Source organism: Eublepharis macularius, chromosome 2 (genome assembly GCF_028583425.1).
Source record: "Eublepharis macularius isolate TG4126 chromosome 2, MPM_Emac_v1.0, whole genome shotgun sequence".
Classification (NCBI taxonomy): Eukaryota; Metazoa; Chordata; class Lepidosauria; order Squamata; family Eublepharidae; genus Eublepharis; species Eublepharis macularius.
The window spans coordinates 165834912-165857675 of NC_072791.1; the positions used below are offsets into that span (position 1 = coordinate 165834912).

The 22764-nt window shown below is 40.5% G+C and overlaps 1 protein-coding gene across 1 annotated transcript in view; it reads left to right on the forward strand.

The window, feature by feature from the left end:
• Window positions 1-22764, forward strand: part of PDIA5 (protein disulfide isomerase family A member 5) — a 289332-nt gene that overhangs the window by 157728 nt on the left and 108840 nt on the right. The window contains exons 8-10 of the mRNA XM_054971351.1: window positions 7898-7965; window positions 15880-15971; window positions 16073-16144. Coding sequence (XP_054827326.1) covers window positions 7898-7965; window positions 15880-15971; window positions 16073-16144 — 232 coding nt within the window. The remainder of the gene's footprint in view (window positions 1-7897; window positions 7966-15879; window positions 15972-16072; window positions 16145-22764) is intronic.

Genomic DNA, 22764 nt, shown 5'->3' on the forward strand with positions numbered 1-22764 from the left:
TTCTTTGGGTGCAGGGTTTTAATCAGTGGCATTAGTTAATGCCTTTCTAATAAAATAAGACATTGAAAACAGGAGTGAACTGCACACACACCAATTCTGAATTAATTTTAGAAGTTCTCCAAGCAAAACCGGAAGGCAGGCAGAGCAGAACAAAGGGCAGAGCCAACCATGGAACAAAAACAAATTGGAATGGGGGCATCTGCTGATCCCTTGTGCTGGCAAATGATGGATGATTGCTATTGCTTTGTAATAAAGCATGTGTTTTAGTGTAGCTCTGGTCTGTGCTTTGCTCAGTCTGTGTACTCTCAGTGCTAAAAACCTAAAAATTATACTCCTAGGCAGTCCAAATTCTGTGCAAAGAGAGCTAAATTCTGTGATTTGTATAAATTATGCAAAATAAGCAAATTTGCAGAATGTCTTATTTTGCATTATATATCCAGCTGTTTTTATTATTTTGCCCAATATATTCTTTTTGGGGGGATGAGCTATTGGGGCAGTGTAGGGAACAAAAACTTCACTTCAGAGCCCTAGGGCTTAGTCCCTTTTTCTTGTTTTGGAGATTTCACAGGTGTTTCTCACATTGCTGTCAAAGGCTAGAAACTTGCTGCTTCTAACAATATTATTACAGCATTTATGCAACCTCGGCTATGCCCGAAGACTTGCAGGGTGGAGATTTTAAGGCACTGTAGAGCTATTCTTCAATAGCATAATATCAAAAGCAAATTTAATGTGTAGAACTCTGAATATTTTGGTCTGCGAGATAACCTAGAGGATGTATTTTGATTTTCTCTGCAGCAGGTGACATGAACACACAGAAGTCTGACATATTAGTACATTGTGAATTTCTTTGTCAATGGGCAGCATCTAATAGCTTGTTCTGCACTGGGGACCATGCTGTAAAGGATGGGAGGGCGGCACATAATCTGCTATGCTGCTTCACACAGACAGCACTATCCATGAAAGTATGCCACCTCATGGGTGCCAGATAAATACAAATACATGGGTGCCAGACAAATTCCTCCAGCCTTAGATTCCACCCCCTACAAATCTTAAAACATGCAACCAGATTTATTAAACAAACTGAATGCTCAACAAACTGTTTTTTCAAGGGAAAAAATGAAGGCCCTTATTTTGGCGTTGTTAGAATAAACCGGGAATGATGATTAAGATTTCTCTGGTGGGTTGGATTAGTTTTGACCTCCCAAGGAGCAAAGGCTGATTTTTCTCTCTTCTGTACAGACCGGCAGATGCTTCCTAGGGATCAGTCCCCTGAATTGGTGACCATCCTACATGTCAGGCCCTAGACCCTATTCCTGCCCATCCCTTTGTTTAACATCTAGAGAGCAGCAGTTTAAAAAGAGATTTCTTCTCATTTACTTAGCAATGTGTACATGTATTTTGAGGCATACTGTAGCCAAATGACTTGGCCATACCATTTTTTACTGTCAGCTCTGTCTTCTAAGGTCATTAGAAGCTTCTGGCCATGAAAATAAAGAACTGTGCCTTCCTAACTAACTGCAGTTAACAGAATTCAGGTTATAATCCTTGTAGTTCTCTTGTTGATGGTGCATTCCAGCAAATCTGGTTTTGTAGCTCGGTTCCCGACACTTGGCAAAGCAAGGCTGACGGTCAGTGCAGCATAGACAAGGTTCTTCAGTCATACGTTCTCCTTGTTCCAATGGGTTTTTGGAAAGCACCAAGATCTAAAGTGCAACTTTGTGTTTTGCATCTTATCCAAGGAGTTCAGAGTTGGTTCCTCCCTGTTTTTGTCCACTTGATGATCCTGTGAGGTATGTTAGGCTGAGAGTGAGGTTCATGGTTGAACTGGGACTTGCACATGAGTCTCCTGCTCCCGATTCCTTGAGATCAAACCAGTACTTCACGAATAGCCAAATATATCTCACTGGGATCTCAAAAGGGGAATTATCTTTGCACAGCTAAAGATCGGACATGCTTGTCTACACTTACTAAGGGAGAAGGCCCCACCAGTGTGTCTGCTTTGTACTATTCCTTTAAGAGTTAAGCATGTACTGCTTCAGTGTCCACTTTTCTCAGATGCTTCCCAAATATCTCTTATGTGCACCATGTTGATCTAACTCTGGGCTAAACTGCCGAATTGTATGCTCTGTATCTTTTCCAGAAACCTGTGGGTTGGCTTAAACTCTTTTTGAAGGACATTAGGGTTACTATGCCTTGGTGCTGTCCGAAATTTGAATTTGTAAGTGGAAGCACACACTAGTGCTTAGTTACAAAGTTATCTAAAATATAGTGCAGTATGACCTAGAGGATGCGGAGCTAAAAACCTTTAAGATACCTATCTGTCTACATCCAACTTTTGTTGATTTTTACCATTTATACATTTGGGTTAATTGGCCTAGCTTTGTCACTTGGTTGATCCCCCAAAGGTCTGCCAGCAAGTAGGCAACTAGTGCAACTTGGAAATAATTAAGGTTCTCTCTTCAACAGATGTTTAGCTGCAGAGTCAGTCTCTTCCTCTTTGTCCTGACTCAAGAGCATGTTAGAAATACCTCTGTGGCATTCTGTGATTCTCACTGTTGAAGGCATTGTACACATCACGTCTGGCTTAACAGGAGGATTTTGAAGTGAGATTCAGATGTGGTTTGCCAGCCATGAATGAAAGCACCTGTGATTTCAAAGATAAAGCATTTTGTAATGTCCACATGTATCATGCATGAACATTTTAGAATTGGGATAAATTATAAAGGACCCTCCTAATATACAGATACATTTTTTTTTATAATAAATTTTTATTAAAGTTTTGTAACATATAACATATAACAAAGGGAACAACAGTTGCATAAACATAATACGGTGCTATACACAATTATAGTAAGGCAAAAGAGAGAGAACAGTGGTGTAACCCACAAATAGAGAGGCAGGGTGCATCAATAACAACGTTTAAATACAGTATAAGGTAGACATCAGTTTTGTAAGAAGAGTGATAACCAAGTAAATCCATTGCGTCACATAGCAAGCCTACGAATTAAACCTCAGGGTTTATAATCGCATAATAAGGTAATTTAGAGACCAGCCATGAATTCTGGGATAGATAATCCAAAAAAGGACACCATTTCGCGTAAAATTGTGTAGTTTTAGAGGGGTTCTGCAACAATCTGATTCTGTCTGCTATCTTTTCCATCATAAGGTGATCCCACACCATTCTGTACCATATATCCAGATTGGGCGGAAAGTGCGATTTCCACCTAAGTGCGATCGCATTTTTTGCAGCTACCAAGAGAGTTCTGATCAAGTCTTTCCTTAGTTGGGGAATTGCCAAATCTTTCCAGAGATCCAGGAAAACAAGTTCCGGACGTAAAGGTATCTTATAAGTTGTGATACGAGAGATTTCATGGAAAATCATCTGCCAGAAATCAGCTATATAGTTACACTCCCACCAGCAATGCAGGAAAGTACCTTGCCCTCCACACCTCTTCCAGCAAAGGGAAGACCTGCTGGGATATATTTTCGCTAGCTTTTGGGGAGTGAGGTACCACCTGTGGACAAGCTTAAAGGTTTGGAGTCTCACACTGGTGACAGGGGAATTAAACAAAGCAGATGCCCAGACTTGCTCTCTATCTTCCTGCGAAATTTCTGTCCCGCAATCCTGTTGCCACTTGTCAAACAGTGCCTCAGTGTGCGGCTTTTTGGCATTAATCAGTGTGTGATAGAGTTTTGACAGGAGACCTTTACGGATAAGTGATTGGGAGTCTAGAAGAGTTTCAAGTTTAGTCATCGGTTTGGCCATTATGCTTTTTATATCCAGGTCCTTCAAGAGATATCCCAGTTGAAGATAGAAGAACCAGGGGATTTCCCTGCCCACTTTATTGTTCAGTTCCACCCTGCTTACGATACCGTCCTTAGTAGCTATGTCTAGTAACCTTAAATCTCTTAGTTCATTCCAAGAGCGTAGTGCTGTTATATTATGTTGTTGAGGCATGCCTTTATGAGACGTGAGTACCGAAAATCGAGATATAACTGGGAGGAGGACCTTCTTGTATCTGTCCCAAAGTTTTAGAAGAGCCTTAAGGAATAGGTTGTGATGTATTGTGGGGGGACGTAGGCTTGGCTTGGACCAAAACGTTTCCCTCAATGTTTTTGGCTGAGAAAAGACACACAATATGCTGGCCCAATCAGAATGCCCGGAAGGATGAAGGATTTGAAGGACATCCGACAGCCTGGCCGCATCATAATAGAGCCCTATGTCTGGATAAGTAAAGCCTCCTGCCGCCCTAGGGGCACACAGGACCTTGAAGGCTATCCTGGGGCGTTTATTCTGCCACAAAAAGCGGTTAAAGGTCGTCTGCCAGTGGCCCACAATTTTACTAGGGACATCAATTGGAATCGTTCGGAATAAGAAGATCAGTTTCGGGAGGACAAAGGATTTTATCAAGTGGTATCTTTCATACCATGCTAAATTTTGCTTGTTCCACTTGAACAAGAGGTGTTTAATTTCTTTCATTTTTTGGACATGATTCACTTGGAGAAGCTGAGCCAGATTAGACGGAATATTTATACCCAAATAGTGAAGATGTGTTTTGGCCCACTGGAAATCAAATTGCTGTTTTATGTTACTACATGTCGTCTCGGGTAAATTTATAGACAGAATGGTAGACTTGCTTTGGTTTATTTTCAAGCCTGATATTTGCCCGAATCGAGAGAGTTCGTCATTCAGAAACTTTAGAGATTCAAGAGGCTTTGTGATGAACAGTAAGATGTCGTCGGCAAATAAACATAGTTTAAAGCTGCGGTTATTAACTTCAATGCCTTGAATTCTCCTATCCGTCCTTATTGCCTCTGCCAGAGGCTCTATAGCCAGAGCAAAAAGGATAGGGGAAAGGGGACAGCCTTGACGCGTGCCTCAGTGGAGGGTGAAGGAGTCGGACGTTATATCATTTAATCTAATTTTCGCATGGGGGCCCTCATATATTGCTTTAATTATTTGTAAGAATTTAGAACCGAAATTCATTTGGGAGAAAAGCGTTTGCAGGTATGGGATCTCTAGGGTGTCGAAGGCTTTTTCTACGTCCAAAGAGAGGAACATGGTCTGTACATTATAATGTCTACTGAATGCCAGAATATTCAGTGCCTTATAGATATTATCTGAGATGTCTCTATTGGGGATGAAGCCAATCTGATCCGTGCAAACATAATTTCCAATAAAGGAGTTAAGACGGTGTGCAAATATTGAGGTAAAGATTTTGTAATCAACATTTAACAGGGAAATGGGTCTGTAAGATCCAGGGTTCGAAAGATCTTTACCCTCCTTGGGAAGCACAGTGATTGTTGCCTCAGACCAGGTTCTGGGGAGGGACCCTGAGGAAAATACATCATTACAGGCCTGCAGTAAGGGTGGGGCTAATACCAGGGCAAATTTTTTATAGAATTCGGCCGGGTATCCGTCCGGTCCCGAGGCCTTGTTCCCCTTTAATTTTTTAATAGAGTCTAATAACTCTGTAGTAGAGACTGGGTTGTCCATTATTTGGCTATGCGCCAATGCCAATTTCTGGATGTTTTTGTGGTTTGACAGATAGTTTCTAATTGCCATGTTATCAGGTTTAGTTGAAGTGTATAAGTTCGCATAGAATGTCTTAAACACTCGTAGTATTTCAGGGGATTTAGAGAATACTTGTCCTTTGGAATCTTTTATGAGCCTGATATGCCTATTGATCCTTTTCTCCTTAACCTTCCAGGATATACAGCGTAGCATCCTAGGGGAGTGATTCCAGTGTTTCTGTTTCAGATACAGAAGGTTTTTCTGAATTTGGTGAGTCTCTAGAGACTCCAAGGCTTTACGCTCGTTTAACAGTTGTTTATAGATTTTTTTGCCACCACTTTCTTTGTGCAGACGTTCCAGTTGGCTGATTTTATCCATTATAAGTTGTTTTTGAAGTCTTTTCTTTTTATTTAGGGCAGCCGACAGGGCTATTAATTGTCCCCTCAGTACAGCCTTTAGAGCATCCCACACTATTTGGGGCAATGTCGTGTCGTGCTATCTGGTTGTCTATAAGATATTGAGTGATGTGTTGTTCAATTTTTAATACATTGTCTTCATTTAATATTAGGTTTTTGTTAAAAGTCCAGTGCCTCTCTCTTTCCTGAGGTCTTTCAAGGGATAGTTTACATTCTACCCACGCATGATCCGAGTAGTCTATGTTCCCTATATTAGATAGTTGTACTCTATCAGTTAAGTCCGATGACACCAGAATATAATCAATCCTGGTGTAAATATCGTGGCGGGCCGAGTAATATGTATAGTCTTTGACCAGCTTGTTCATTTCCCTCCATATATCTACCAGATGGAATTGAGTGAATAGCGCAAGCAGTTTCGTATCCTGATTGGGATTTTTGGGAGTTCTCAGCGGTCTAGAAGTTTTATTGTGGGTAGAAGAGGATTTGTCTAAGCTGTAGTTTGCTACATAATTAAAATCCCCCCCCCCACTACTGCCGGTCCCTCCTGGAAGGTCCTTAATTTTTTCAGAACTTCTTCAGTGAAGTCCAGTTGCTGTGCGTTTGGCGCGTAGATTGTAGCCAGGGTGATTAATTGCCCATTTAAGTGGCCCTTAACAAACAAGAACTGGCCCCTGGGATCTTTAAGCGAGGCTTTATACACAAATTGAGTGTTTTTGGTGAATAGGATGGCCACCCCTCGAGACTTTGAGGAACCCTTTGCATGGTATTGCATCCGTATCCACGGGGCCCTAAGCTCCACCTCAAAATTTGCATGCAGGTGGGTTTCCTGGAGTAGGACTATATCTGCATTAAGCTTCGCTAAGTTTGACAGAACTCTCTTCCTCTTCACTAAATTATTTAGTCCCCTCACATTTTGAGAGACAATGTGTAGACCTGGTTGCAATGCCATCTTAAGAAGGAAAAGTCAGATTAGCAGGGGTGATCCGTGGAGAGATGTCAAATATTATCGATCAGGGATTGTATACGTCTAGCCCTCTAGGAGGTGTGTTGGAATTTCTGGCCCAGTATCCTATGGAAGGTTGGAGTAGGACGGATAGAAATGTCCTAAGTACCAAGTAAGGAGTCGATATGCAGGTGCACTAAGATTCAGATATGGAAATCACTGTCTAGTACAAATCAATTAATCAAACAATCAGAAGTTCATTACCTTAAAAGCATTCATACAATGAGTTCATGGTTAAAAATAAGAGCCCTAGCATACAACATAAATTCAGCAGGGTACCGAGGGTGAAAATCAAGTTGGTATGGTAACAATATATAGTAGTTAATCAAACCTCTTTGTCTCTTTGCGAGCGTTGACAATCAGACTGTCAGTGAGCAGAATCTAGAACTGTGTAACTCAAATATGCTGCTATGTTACCTCTCCCTGATGATCGATGCACTGGATATCAGTTAATCCTGGGTATTCAATAAGTTATTTAGTTGATCAGAAATTAATTAAGATTCTCTCTTTAATTAATCTAAATAGGAGCGAACTGACCCAATGGATTTATCTCTAATTCCTAACCACTAACTTGCCTTAACCGTCTATATCAACTATATACAACAAGCACCTAGCACTTTACTAAACTATTTATTTTTCTAAAGGGTTGTAAAGAGAAAATTTACACACACAAGTATAACAAGCTTGCCTGACAAGAGATGCACTGGGTTTCAATAAATCTTGGGTATTCAATTACAGATACAATTTTGAATGAAGAAAGGTTTAGATTCTTTGAGATATATTAAAAAATAATCTAGATCATGCAAGTTGAGAATAGTTCTATGTTATAATACTGTTTCTTTTTGCAGCTCCGTTGAATGACAGTATTTGTGCCAAAGGACAATTTTGTCGATAGAATCTTGCTCTTGGAGATAAGTTAGTGGTGTTACTGATTTCCATCTCTTTCTCTGTCTTTTGTATTAGGGTGTGGAGTTTGCAAAAGAATCATGCCATCTTTTCAGCAGGCATCCACAGAACTGAAGGGCATGTATGTAAGTGAGAGGGTTTGCCAGGCAATAAGATGTTTCAGTTTTTATATTTTAAATGTGTCGTTTTATATTTTTTAAAATATTGCTATAATATCAAAGCATAGTTTAAACTTGCAACACAAATCTTCTAATATCAACAGTATGTCTTACTGGTTATATTGTTGGGTACTGCTTCTTTCATTAATTGATCACTTCCCACAGTTATAATTAAAATGATTCCTATAATTCCATTTCATATCTAATGATTGTTAGCTTTTGAATCTACAAGCCTTCATAAATTTGTTCTTTTTGTGTTTCACAAAGTTTATGCTGTCTAGCTGGTACAGTTTCCATAAAGGCCAGCAAATTCATCAATAACTGTTTATCTTGCTTCAGCTTCTTGCTGCAGTGTGTTTTCAAGTGAGTTTTGGCATAATTCCAAAACTTCTTCTTGAATGAGCTGCCCCAACTGATGCAAAAGCATACCCCTCAACTGTAGGCCCCTACATCCTCCATAAAGTAGCTGCAGAATGCCAGGTGGCTTTTCAAAGCAACTTTCGGGCAGGTTCAGAAGGCTGTGGAGTAGGTTGGGGGGCATAGGAAGAGCCAGCAACCTTTCTTCCACTTGTGCAGACATATCTTTGGATCCAGGCAGTGTTTTAGGGTTTCTGTTTCATCATCTGCGGAGCTCATCTCATTCAAATTGTGTTTTCTTTGTTTATACATCACCATATCTAGAAATTTGCCACAAAAGGCAGGTTCCCCCCCCCCCCCCAAGTTTACGATCTCTAATTTTGTTTGTGGGTGATACAGCCAAAGGACAAAGAAAATGGTAACTGGAAAAATGTGAGCAAAAACAATTATATTGGTCTTCCATTAAATCCAGTGTTTTCAAAACACTTTATTGAAATTCAAAACTATTTTAAGAGGTATAGTGATCACGACAACAAGGCTAAAGCACATAATACACTATGAAAGGAACAGGAATTATTGTTAGCCCTGCATTCTTGTACTTTCATTCTAATATATTAATTGGGAGTTAGTTCAATTCATTAGAATTGCTTCCCAGGAAATGCATTTCTGGTTGTAGCTTTAATTTGCTGTTGAAACATTTGTTTCTTGTTGCATGTTTGCTTACTCTAGCATAACAGTTTGCCAAAAATAATTTGTACATGGCATGAAATTAGGTCACATTTTTCAAATTAAAGGATTCTGGGTTTAATGTAATGATTAAACACGGGCCTATCAGGAGTGAACAAGTGCTTTGTGTTTCAAACCAAGGTTTTCTTAAATGCTGATGTTTTCTTATGCCTAGCATAGCACTGGTGCTAATTTAATGTTGAAAACAGAAATCTGTAAAACCTAAGAAAAGGACCTAGATTATTAGGAGCAGGGGATCTTTTGAATTTTTTGTCCCTGCAGTTTTATTTAGCAATCTTTGTTGAAATTTCACTTCTCCCAAGTGCAAATTGGTCCCTTTATTTGCGTCATTTTTCCTCATGTTGAATCTTTCCCATTACAATTTAACATTAATTTTATGTTAGTTGAACAGATATGCTAGAAAGATTAGTATGTGATGTAAAAATTGTATAATTGTATTAAAAAACTGACACAAATCAAGAAAACAAGGAACAAAATTGGGGAAAACAAATATGAACATGCAAAAAAAAATATGTTCCTCATTACAGATACTTGCATGGTCAGCACAAGTAAAAAGTGAATTTTTGCAGTGTTTCTTTCTGGGGCTCAAATGATATGTTAAGTGCATCTAAAAACTAGTTATTCTGGTTGAGGAGTTTCTGTTAAATGGGAAGTCCATGATGAATTTTCTCCCCTTTGTAACAACCAGACATTCTTAAGTCATGTAGCAATGCCATCATTTTAATTTTTTTATTTATTTATATTTCTGTTATTTATATTCAGTTTTTCTCACTGAGACTCAAAATGAATCAGGTGGTGTGAGTTAGTACAGTCAATTTCAAAGATATTTCAATAAACAATTTTACCGGTTATGTTGCACATCCAATACAGTTGAAATCCAATACAGAGTTGACTAAATGCTGAAACTAAGGATAAGAAATTCTAAGATGTATTAAACAACACAGAAATACCCAGTAGGATCATACTCAGAGCAATTGACACTGCATCATATTTATTTATTACTTATTTATGTCATTTATATTCCGCCTTTCTCACTGAGACTCATGGTGGATTACATAGTGTGAGATTAATACAATCAGTGGCAAGGACAAAGGCAGGCATTTCCATACAGTGTCAAGAACATTTCCATAAACAATGTCATAAGGTAAATGAATACAAGATTACAAAGACATAGCTTTAGCGAGAATCCAATATGAAGTTGAAGAATTGCTGAAACAGAACATAATCAATTCTAAGACTTACATTAAACAACATGAAGCACAGGTAGTATATAGGCATACGTATTTAAAGCAACATAGTATGTAAGGCAACATAATGGTGAAGTCTGGTTCCTAACTCATTAGCGAAACATCTGGGACCCCTTTCCTACAATACCGCCCTCCTAGCTAAGAAAAAGCCTTTTTGAATAATGCAGTTTTGCATTGTTTGCAGAAAGCCAGGAGTGTAGGGGCTCTCCTGACCTCCTCAGGCAGGCTGTTCCATAGGGTAGGGGCCACCACAGAGAAAGCCCATGTACGGGCTGCTGTTGATTTCACCCATGTACAAGCTGGCACCTGCAAGAGACCCTGTTCAAATGAGCAAAACTGCTGTGGAGGGACATAGGGAGGGAGGCGGTCCTGTAGGTATGCTGAACCAAGGCCGTGAAGAGCTTTGTATGTAATAACCAATACCTTGAACTGAATACGGTAACTGCTAGGTAGCCAATGGAGTGACTGTAGGATGGGAGTGATGTTCAAGTTCCTGTTCACACCTGATAATAGTCGAGCCACAGCATTTTGCATCAATTGGAACCTCCTAGTTAACTTAGATGGGAGACCAATGTATAATGCATTACAATAGTCAAGTTTTGATGTTACCATAGCATGGATCCAGTTGGCCAGGTTGGCTGTGTCGAGATAAGAAGTCTGTAGTCCCCAATCCATTTACTGATGTGATGCATCTCTTTTGAGACCACTTCCTTATAGTACAGCCCTCCTATCTGAGTAAAAAGCCCTCTTGAATAATTCAGTTGTGCATAGTTTTTGGAAAACCAGGAGAGTGGGAGCTTTCCTGGCCTCTTCAGGTAGGCTTTTCCATAAGGTGGGTGCCACCACAGAGAAAGCACATGAAAGGGTTGATTTTGCCCACATGCAAAATAGCATCTGCAGAAGGCCATGTTTGGATTATTGAAGCTTCCATGGTGGAACATAGGGAGAGAGGCAGTCCCTTAGATACAATGGACCAAGGCCATAAAAAGCTTTGTATGTGATAGCCAATACCTTGAATTGAGCCCAGTAACTGATAGGTAGCAGATCAAGTGACTGCAGAATGAAAGTAATATTCTCCTCCTAGCTCCTAATAATAACCGAGTCCTAATGTTCTGCAGTTTCTGGAGTTTCCAAGTTAACTCAAGAGAGGAGAACTAGGGGACTAGACTGAGTTTATAGAAAGCATTTTTTGCAGCTGCCATAACTTGCTTTTCTAGCAGTAGTGCTAGATCTAGTATAACCTCTAAGCTCTTAACTGAGTCTGCAAGGGTCATACAAACATCAGAAGTGGGGAGTAAGATGTCCTTCAAGATCTTTGCCTTCCCAACCAGTATTACTTCCGTCTTGTCTGAGTTCAGTTTGCTTACTTTCAGCCATTTGACCACAGACATCAGGCAGCAACTCAAGATTTCTACTGCATCCCATTGTGATTTGAATAGTGAAATATAGAGCTGGGTGTCATCTGCATATTGATGGCATCCAGTTCCATAGCTATGAATGAGATCTCCTAAAGGCTTTACATAGAAGTTGAATAACATGGGGATAAGATTGTGTCCTGTGGAACCATGCAAAATAATTCCCACTCTGGAGATAGCTGGTCTCCAACAGGAACCCTTTGAGTCCTTATCACGAGGAACCATTTAAACCAGTCCCAAGCATATCTCTTGATACCTGCTTCTGCCTCCAAATGGCCAGATGGCATGGTCTACTGTAATGAATGCTGCAGATAGATCCAGGAGGAACAACAAAGAAGCATGGCTTTTGTCTACATTCAGGTGGAGATCATCAGCTAAAGCCACCAAAGCCATCTCCATCCCCATAGCCTGGCCTGAATCCAGACTGAAGAGACCAAAACATCAGAGTTATCTAAGAAGACCTGGTCAGCTTCTGCTCTCTCAATCACTTTGCCCAGAAATGGCAGATTTGAGACTGGCGACATCACTTTTGACTAGGGATGTTTTTTTTAATTAGCAGGTGGATAATCACCCATTTGAGTGGCCAAGGAAAAGTGCCCTGAGTTAGTGATTAATTTATGTTAAGCCTGAAGGGCTTATTTATGTGGTTCTTGCATGCCATGTGTTTCTCTGTCCTGATCTTCATCCTTGACTATTGATAGTGGGGAAACAGCAGAGAAACTAGGCCTGGACATTAAGGGGAAAGGGAGAGATGTCAGTACCAGTCTGCCATTTTCAAACTCAGCCCCATATTGATCTTCACTTCTAGATCCATTATTATACCTGCAGTTTGCTGGCACTAGGTAAGGGGCTCCACTTGCTCCTCAGTTGTCCATATGGTTGCAGCTTTGAATCAGTACAGATTGTGCAGTCCGTAAAGCCCTTTTCCATGGGAAAAAGTTACTCTTAATTTTGCTTGAAGAAAGTTGATGCAAGAAGTTAAGAGCCTATGTGTTGTAGTGGTTGAGATGTTGAACTAGAGCTGGGGAGACCCAAGCTCAAATTCGTGCTCTGCCATGAAACTCCCAGGGTGGCCTTGGGCCAGCCATTCTCTCTCAGCCCCTCTCTGCCTTAGTCAGGACTGCTGTGAGGATAAAATGGAAGAGGGTACAACCTTGAAAGAAGGATAGGGTTAAAATACAATGAATAAAACTTGCTTTGCATACATGTTCTTTGTTTCATTAGCCATATGAATGTGGGACCCATGAGAAGAGAATTTTTTTTCTGTGTGAAGCTCTTGTCTAGTTACAGAATGTTTAAGCAAGAAACAGCCAGTGAAGTTTTCAGACATTTCTGGCAGAAGCGGAAAGTTGCTTAGTTACTGAAGGGAACTCCATTACTGAAGTCTCCATTATATAGATAGGCGATATAAAGGCTTCACGTTTTGTCCATTTGATTGTTTCCTCAGTAGCTGTTGATTCCCCAGAATGGTGGATTGGGACTGGGGAAACACCAAAATGCGTATATGTTTTTAATTCTTCTACATGAGCAACAGCAGCTGACCATTTAGTGCATCTTTTCTGCTTTAAGATTTATTTCTTGCTAGCTCCAAACACATTTGGTCTGACTTGCTGCTGCACTAAAGTAGCCTTTATTAAATTCTGATGTTGTATTTTTATGTGGAAAGAGTATGTCCTGTTATATGGCCGTGTGGGGGAGATTAGATGAACCCCCTGCTGGTAAGGAGATTTAATATTATTAATCAGGAGTTGTATTATTAATCTTGGAGTTGTATTTTTCCGCCACTGGCCACGAGGGATGGAGTTACACAAGAAGACTTGTGTCTAAATTTTAGATGTGAGGGAGAGAGGCACTTGAATCCTCTGAGTAGTTTCATTTTTAAAAGTGCTTGGAGGTCTTGTAGAGCAAAGAGGTAGTTTATTGCTAGGAGACTTCTGAATCAGGCACTCTGTAGCCAAATGCCTTTTTTGCTGGTCTTACTCAAGCTGCGAGATGAATTGTTCCCTCCCTGTTCAGTAAAATATGGTCCTGGCATCAGGGCTGCTGCTGTGAAGATGAATTAGAGAGCTGTGGCCTTAACGCGGGTGAGAGGGCTCCCAAAGCATATCTTAGCAGTAGTGTTTGGACATACTGAAGAGTGCTTATAATTTATGGAAAGCTTTTGATTAGAGATCAGCTCTTTTATACATCTAGAGCTTACACAGTAGAATCACCATTTATCTGAGCCATAGTTAGCCCTGGGTCTGAACATGCATGCAAACAACATTTCCATTAATCTGAATATATAGATTGTATAAGAGTTGCTTACTTTTTAACCCTGTGCTTTTGCATCTCTCCTCCTCCACTTCCATTGATACTTGAAGTCTCATGTCTAAAGCAACATTGCATGTCTTCAGGCTCACTAGTCTGTCTTTCTCCATATACCTATTTTGGTCATTGTAGCTAAGAAAAAGGAAGAAAAGCTCCAACTTCGGTAAAAAAAAATTCCTGATGTGCAAACTCTGCTTGCCACAGCAGTACATGGCTGTTAAGCAACCTGTTATTATAGCTATTAAGAAACCCTATGTAGATGAGTTTATTAGGTCTTAAAATTAGAAAGGTTGTATCCAAAGTATGTGAGCTTTGTGTACTTGTGTAACAGAGCCCCTGCCCAAAATGCTGCCCATGGGAGTCGAGCGTCCCCAAGGAACAGCAGTGGGCACAATGTAGGAATCTGCAGTGAAAGGATCATCAGCCACAATTGTACCCTCTCCTATGTCTTGTCACTGGTAGAAAGCAAGACTTGGTTGTCCGTATGGACATCCAGGGAGTGGGTTCTTGTTCAGAAGAAAGATTTGCAAGATTAATAAGATCCTAACTCAGTAGCATTTAGAATCTACCTGAGTTACGATATTAAGCATCTTTTAATCACCATATTTATATTTTAAAAATTCAGGATTACATATATAAGGTTATTATCCTCATGTTATCTTTAAGAAAATTCTATGACTCGGGTTAGGGTGAAAGGTGTGATCTGGCCACCCAGGGAGCTTCATAGCTGAGTAAGGATTTGAACCTAGGCTCCCTAATTGAAATCCATTGCTTTGTTCACTACACTTCTCTGAGAGCTTCCTCACCCGTTATGTTCTAGTTGAAAAATATAAAGAGAAACTCAGATTTGTGTAATATAAGTCACAAATGCAGTAGTCCACTCATAACTATATGAGGCATTTTCTCCATGCCATTTCAAGCACCCTTTTTTCTTGCCCAAGCAGTATGGAGCTCTACGTTCAATGAGAAATTAATTGCACTTGCCTCCATAGAAAAGAGAGTAAGCTCCAACATGTACACGGTAGGAAAGAAATTAGAATTTTATAAACACATTGTCAACTTGGACATGGATGTCTGAAAAATTGAGAAGTGTGTGATGTTCTGCCTACATTTAGAAGCAAATATGACTTCGTTGGTTTTAATTGGGAAGGTATTTGTATGATTTTATATAACTTACGTTGCAAGTAAAGGCAGTTTTACATGCTTCAGAAGAGCTGCTTGGAATCACGCAGGGAAGGTTTGGCCAGCCTCTTCCCAATCTTTTTTAAAATTGTGATTCTCCTCCCCCATCAATGAGAGCTAGTTCCAGGTTGGGGCTGGGGGCTGGGCAGAGACTACCCAGGGCCGTTCACCCTTCCTCTGCTCACCACCAGGCCTACCTGCTTGCCTCCCAGCTTGTGCTCCCTATCTGTTCACAAGTCCTCCTACCTCCCATGGCTGCAGTCTTTTACCTAACAGTGTGAGGCAGCACATGTAGCTGGGAGTGTCATTGCTGGAAGCGCTGCTGCTACTATGCACCACCTGCACACACTTTCTTGGTGGTGCTGGGCAGCCAGGAGCACAAGTGGCACTAGAGGGAGAGTGCTCATGAATGGAGAGAGGAAGGGCACATGGGTTGGTAGCAGGGGAGCAATATGGTTGTGGGCCCTATGGCCTTGCCAGAAGTAATCTCTGGCAGCTCTCCAACCTCAAAGTATGCTGATGCCATCCCTGACTGTTTTATTCACAGTTGAAAAGACAGATCTCTTGTGAAGGTTGAATTCTGTGATAGAGGCCTTTTACCCATTTGGATTTTGTCATTGCAGGTCCTTGCAGGGATGAATGTCTACTCATCTGAATTTGAAAGAATAAAGGAAGAATACAATGTTCGGGGATACCCAACCATCTGCTACTTTGAGTCAGTTTTGACTTATTCTGCACATAGATATTGCCAAAAACCAAATCATTTATTTTTATGTTTCTTCTGATGTCTCAAATCTTATTTTATTGCATTTTCAGAAAAGGAAAATTGCTCTTCAACTTTGAGAATTATAGTGCTACAGCAAAGGACATAGCTGAATGGCTGAAAAAGTAAGTCTCTGAAGTGTATCTGCTAGATCTTTATAAGCATTGCATTTCCAGTAAACACTGTAGCTCTTGAGGAATAGCATGTCCACCCACTACCCCAAAAGACAACTAAAAACCTCAGCACTGATCTATTAAAGATAAACTTGGTCTATCATTTGCTTTCAGTCTCTGTGCTTTCTGTTTTATACCTGATATCTTGCCAGTTGCAACTCTCCATTATCTTTCCTGGGCATTGGAAGGATGTCATTGATCTGTGTCGAGGCTTCATTTAAAGCCTCAGACTTTTAAATTTTCATTGCTTTGTTGCACACACCTCCATTATGAGACAATTTCAGGAGGCTCTGACAGACAGATTGTGAATGTTTCATTCCAATGTCTTTGACAGGGGAGAGGCTTAATGGTCTTTTGGAATGATCATCCCTAATCGAGATGCAATGAAGTTTAAATTTTCTAGGCTATAATCCAAAGGATGACACTGGGTTTCTTGTTGTTGATGTTTAATAACCCATTATTTTCACTGGAGCCAGTAGGGCTTCCTAGTTTTTTTTAGAGGGAACAAAATGCAGCAAACATAGGTTTTAGTGTAAGACTCTTGATCAGGATTGAGAATTCTTGCAGATGGGGGTGGGGTTGACCCAGACAGAATTGATTTGCACTAAGACCTTGGAGCAAGACCACGAGCATCCTTAACAGACTTCATAGATGTGTAATAGAAACAGTTTATAATTTGATGTTGAACTCAAAATGAAACACGGAAGGTAGATAAAAGCATGCAAGGGCTCGGTCACATTCTTTGGTATGTTTAAATGGCGTGTTTGTCTTCCTGATATTACATTGCTGTGAGAACTTGCACTATCCCATTATGGGATAAGTTTTGATTCAAAGGATGGCTTTTGGACAGCGTTGGTGCTCACTGCTGCTAGAATATGCTACATCCATATGACTCTCTTATGCAGTTTTGCTTGAATCATTGAGAGCTATTTGGAGAGCTGCAATTTTGTGGGAAAATCTTTCCATGCACAAAAGGGAGTTTTAAAAGGTGTTTTCCAAAAGATCATGAGAAAACTTGCCTTTTCTCTGCTACTTCTCTTTTTTTTTTTGCTCTTCCACTCAGCAGCTGGATTTTTGTGATGGTTCTTCCTTACATAATATAGCCAATCAGGAATCCTCTACAGAGCATGATTTCACATAGCAAATCAAATTTTGCTACGCAGAATACCATGAAGCCAAATAAGAAATGAGAACAATGCTCTCTGGCCTTATTCTGAGTAGAAGATTATTTTTTCTGCTTTTCAGACCCACCAAATTATTATCATTCTGGACCTAATTTCACAGGCAGAAAAAATTTGCATGAAATGTGCCTCTCACTGTTGCTAAGCCAGTGGTTCCCAATGTTTTTGGTATGGTGGCCCACAAATCCAAATTTACTTTGTAAAGTTACCATCCAGGGCTGGTCCAAAAGATTGAGAAGGCACTAGGGGGTGGGAGAGTTGAGAAGATGCAGGAAGATGGCAGAGGTCAGAAAACAGGGTGGCAAGTGGTTCAGACAGCAGGTGGAGGGCAGTGAGGCACTGGAGACGGCTGGGCAAGAGGCTGGGCTGCTAAGGAGCAGTGCCAAGACAAAGCCTGTGCTCATACACACTACTTTTTCTCACACTTCAATGTGCTGAACAGATCCCGCCCACTCTCTAGATTCCCCCCCCCCACCCTTTCACTTCGGTCATAAGGTTATTAATTGCCAGACAGCCGTTCCCACTCATTATTGTTGCCAAGGGGGAGGGCAAGGCAAGAATGTGAAAAGCTAGAAAAGAAGGAAAGGAAAGAAGGGTGCAAGGGGCAAGAGCCACTATTAGGGAATGCTGGCCTACAACTAACCCACTTTAAGAAGCTTCATTGATGGATATAGATTTGAAGAAAAGGGATTTTATATACTTTTTATATACTACTTCTGTGCCTTTTCAGCATTACATTTTTCTATGCTCAGGAGCCAATGTAGTATTTGTAATGCAACCTGTAACAATATGACACTTGAAACAAGATCTGAGAAGAATGTATGCTGAACCTCTGTAAGAACTGAGGACTAAAATATATATATTGCTTGTAGGGCTGCACTTATAAGAATATTACACATGTTACATTATTCTATAAGATTCCAATAGGAATCAGTATTAGAGAACCTTTTGTAGAAAACTGATTTGATGCAGCAAGCTGGTTTGGCTACCTGTGGCATTATCTCCCTTAAGACTGAAAAGAAAAAAATTGGGGGAAAGGGCAAAATGGGGGAAACATTCCTTTCTGCCCATGGACTTCAGTTATCTGAAGGCACCAAGGCTGCCAGATTGAGACTCCCTGGCACCATTGAAGGTGAAAGCGTTATGCCCAGAAGGAAGTAGGTAAAAGGTTGGAAGGTGTCCTTCCAAAATGAGGACAAGATAAAAAGCTGCAAAAATTGGAATTCCCCCAAGTAGAGGGGCCGACCCAGAATTGCATCTTCAAATCAGAACTGACCCTAGCTACCTTACCAGCCAATAAGATAACAAATATTAGAATATTGTAATATTATTATAATTACCTGAAGGTATTAATTGCTTTGCACTTCCATTGTAATTTTGATGAGCTTTGCACACGAGGAGACCGTCTACTTCTGTGTAAAAGAAAGGGCTCATCCACAGGTTTAATTAAACCATCTGATTTGCTTCAATTCAAAAAGGACTTCAGGATCTTTATTTTAATTTTTATTGTGGTTGGTCAGAAATGGGAGAACGAACCACAGAGGCGCAAAGTTTTGCGCATAACATCATGACCCAGTTTTGGGTCTCTACCCACTGGTTGGGAAACAGTGCTGAGCCCTGTTAAATATTGTGTACAAAGCCATTCACATAAATTATCTCTGTTATTCTTACTGGCAAGAGAAGACACTATTATTTTTGCCACGTAACAGATTTCAAGGTGGTGCTGATGTTGGAAAGATAGTTGAGTTGCCTAAGATTACCCTGTGATTTTGTGGCTGTAGCATAATATTTAACAGCACCTATGGGAACTGTGATACATTTTGATAACAGAAGGGGGTACGGTTTTTACCAATTCCCCCATCACTCTACAGATCCATTCTATTCTACAATGGAAATATTTTCTACCAGGATAATTACCACTGAATCCAAGCCCTTATCTGCAGAATGTAGTTCAATTGTGGGGCTTCTCTGCCTTCCCTGTCTTGCAGCAGCCCAAAATGCTGCTCCTGGAGAATAGGGGACTGCAAGAAACATGAGTGGATTGGGGGTCTGCAGAGAAATTAATGTAACAAATCATAGCAGCTGTGAGTACAACTGTTGTCCAAAAGCCATCCTTTGACCAAAATAGATCATCCCATAATGGGATAGTATAAGTTCTCACAGCAATGTAAAAAGAACGGGTAAAAATTGTATCCACTTCTATTAACAGAAATGTACCATAGGTCCCATAGGTGCTGTTAAATAGTATGCTACAATGTATAAGTATTAATGATTGCTTTGATTTCACATGTATTAATGGTGCAGGTCGTATTTCCCCCCATATAATCACTTTCTGTTTCCTTTCATTACTTGAAATAATAAGTATATATCCATAGGTATGTACAGTGTAAACTTCTATACATCTGGATTATTCATGCAGAAGAACAATCGTAACATTGATTTTGTGTATTCTGGTATAAGTGGAAAAAGCAGTGATTGCATATATAGAATCTACTTGCATGTCCCTGGGATAAGCAGGGGTGGGGATAATCTAAAAGTCCATAGTTTGTCCTAAGTGCTTTATAGCTCGGATGAGCTGGAGAGAGGTCATGATTCAGTATAATTTTCATACAATAGCCAGCCTGCTGTCTCTCTTACAATGTGGAATACTAAATAGCTCAGAGTGCTGCTGTGCAGATCAAAGAGGGAAATTTCATCCATAGTGTTTATGCCTCTTTTTGCTCTATTAAGAAATCAAGCCCAATGAGTGTGGAGAGATATTCATCACCCTGCCTTCCCTCAAGCAATGATGTATGCCTTCATCACCTGTACTCTTACTTTTTGCCTTTTGACTCAGCAAGGATTCCCTTATCTCTTGGCTACCATATGCAGAACCTTAGAAGTGTCTTGAGTCCCCCCCCCCCCACTCTTCATTCCAATCTGCCTACATTATAGTCTGTTAATCCATGTAATATGCAGTGCTTTTATATCAGTGCTGTGACAGTTACCAAATGCAGCTACTGAAGGCAAAGCGGAACAGCTGCAGACTCTTCCCAATGATAATCTCTACTAACAAGCCACTCTGGGCTTTGGCTGATATTTCAGCCATCCAGAGCTAAAGACAGCTGTTTGTCCTCAATTAATTTCCAATGCACGCTTAATAGTTTCCCAAAAGCTAAAATGATGCAGCAGCTTTTCTTCCTTTCCTTTAAAAAAATCAATATTGAAAAATTTCATATTCAGAAACCTTGCTTTAGTTGGAAGCTGCCCATAATTGAGGCTGCAGTCGTAATTTGTATACATTGGAAACCTGGCACATACACACACAGTAATAGCAATGAATTACTCAAAGGAGTCTGTAGTACGAGTAGGCCAGTGCTCTGTGGCAGTGATTCAAGAAGGCCTGAAAAGTGTAATTGAAGAATGGTAGCACATATGTAGGCAACGTATTAGAAATAAATCTAATTAAAGAGAACAACAAAACAAATCACTTTGTCAATTAATTCAGCCTCCTGTTACTGGCTGATAGCATTTTTTACAAAAAAGAAATCTCTTTAGCCTGAACCTCCAAGGAGCTCCATGGATTTCAATGGGGCGCCTGCCTGCCATTGCCAGTGAGTGAAGTATCCAAGCGTCTCCTAGTTAATTATTGTCTGGGTTTTGTCTGTTCAGAGGACAGACAGATATTTGATTTGCCTTATGAAAGAAAGATGGGAGAAGGTACCTGAATCAAAACGCAGTTCAGAAAGAATCCAGTTTCCAGATGTATTTTAATACTTCATATGCATGGTTTTTAGGGTCGTACGACATTTTCCTGAAAAACCCATTCTTGGAGGCAGATGCAAAAAAGAAGGAAAAGGCTGGTTTGGACTGTCAAATTTATCTAAGCATCCTTCCAAAACTCAAAGAAAGATTGCTCAGTTTAGGGGATGCACATTACCTTTGATAGTTACATAGAACTCCCTGTCAAGAAAGATGAAAGGATTTGATGAGCATGTGATGCTGGGATTGTGGAGTTGGCAAATATCTGTCCTGATATAGAAACTCCTGTTCAGATGAGCAAATTCTGGATATATCATCTCAGAACAAAACCAACCTGCAGTAGTCTGCCTACCAGATGATTCCCAAGCAATCTAAAGAAGCACACATACCTGTTATTGTCTGCCTGCCTGTCAAGGCAGAACAGTACTTGAATAAAGATAAGATAGAGGTTAAGGAAATAAGTAACAGTAACAGTATAGAGGAGACTGTTGCATAGTACCCTGTACAACTGGGCAATAGAGCACAGTGCAAAGTGTGTGATGATACTGTCAAGTGATACTGATGTAGTGGTGCTACTGATGAGGTACATGTATACCTTCTGTAGCAAAGGTTTAGATGAGGTTTGGGACAGATTCAAGACTGGAGGAAAATGTTGTATTCTTGTACATCATTTTCTTACCAAGCTTGGACTGGAAGTATGCAGTGTTATTGTAAAGTGTAACGCGGCTATGCTTGGCCCAGTGGAGGCAGCAGAGGTAGCTGTGGCTACGGAAGGGGCCAGCAGGCCCAGGGGAGGCTCTGATACCTACAGGGAGGGAATGTCTTCATGGCACTCCTGCTGGAAGATGGGCTGCAAAGGGTAAGAAGGCCTGTAGGGAACTTGCCCCAATCCCAATAGGAGGCTGCAGCGCCTCCTGGCAGCCTTGGGGAATGAGGAAGGGCCCTTGAGAATCCCCAAGCCTCCTTTATGTGTAAGCTCCACGCCCAGAGAGGGAGAACATGAGGAGCCCGGCGTTGGACCACCCCCAAGGACAGCCTTAAAAAGGGAACCAGGGAGTGGCAGGGGGAAGGGCAAGGCCATTTCAAAGACTTGTGGAGGCCAGCCATGGTAGTCAAAGAGGGGTAAAGGTGTAGAAACAACTTCCTTCCTCTCCCTATTCTGAGGCATATTCCCTACCTCTACATGGGACGAGGCACCCCTGAAGGAGGGCCGCAGCCCCAGATTCCACGCCTGGGCAGGAAGAGTCCGACAGTAGCATAGTGCTTTAAAACATGAGTTATAAGCTAAAAGTTGTTTCAAATCTGAACTCTTCCTTGAACCCATGTGCCTTTCTCCCTGCATTGGTAACATAGTTGTAACAGTTATTATAAAGAGAGTAGTATCTGCAACAAAATGGAAGGCTGAACTTCGTCCCGACGTGACTGAATGGATGAATAAATTGTATATATTCTGCTTTTGATATTCTATCTTCAGTTCAGTGCTATTTTCTGTTTTAATATTTTAAACAAATATTTTTTTAAAAAAAATAATGTTGAGATCATTAATGCACATTAAATGCCTTGAGCCCTTAAGTACTTCATGCAATTTTATTAATTTGTATTTAATTATTTTGTTGCTATTGTTTCTTATTTAAAATAAGCTAAAGAGCT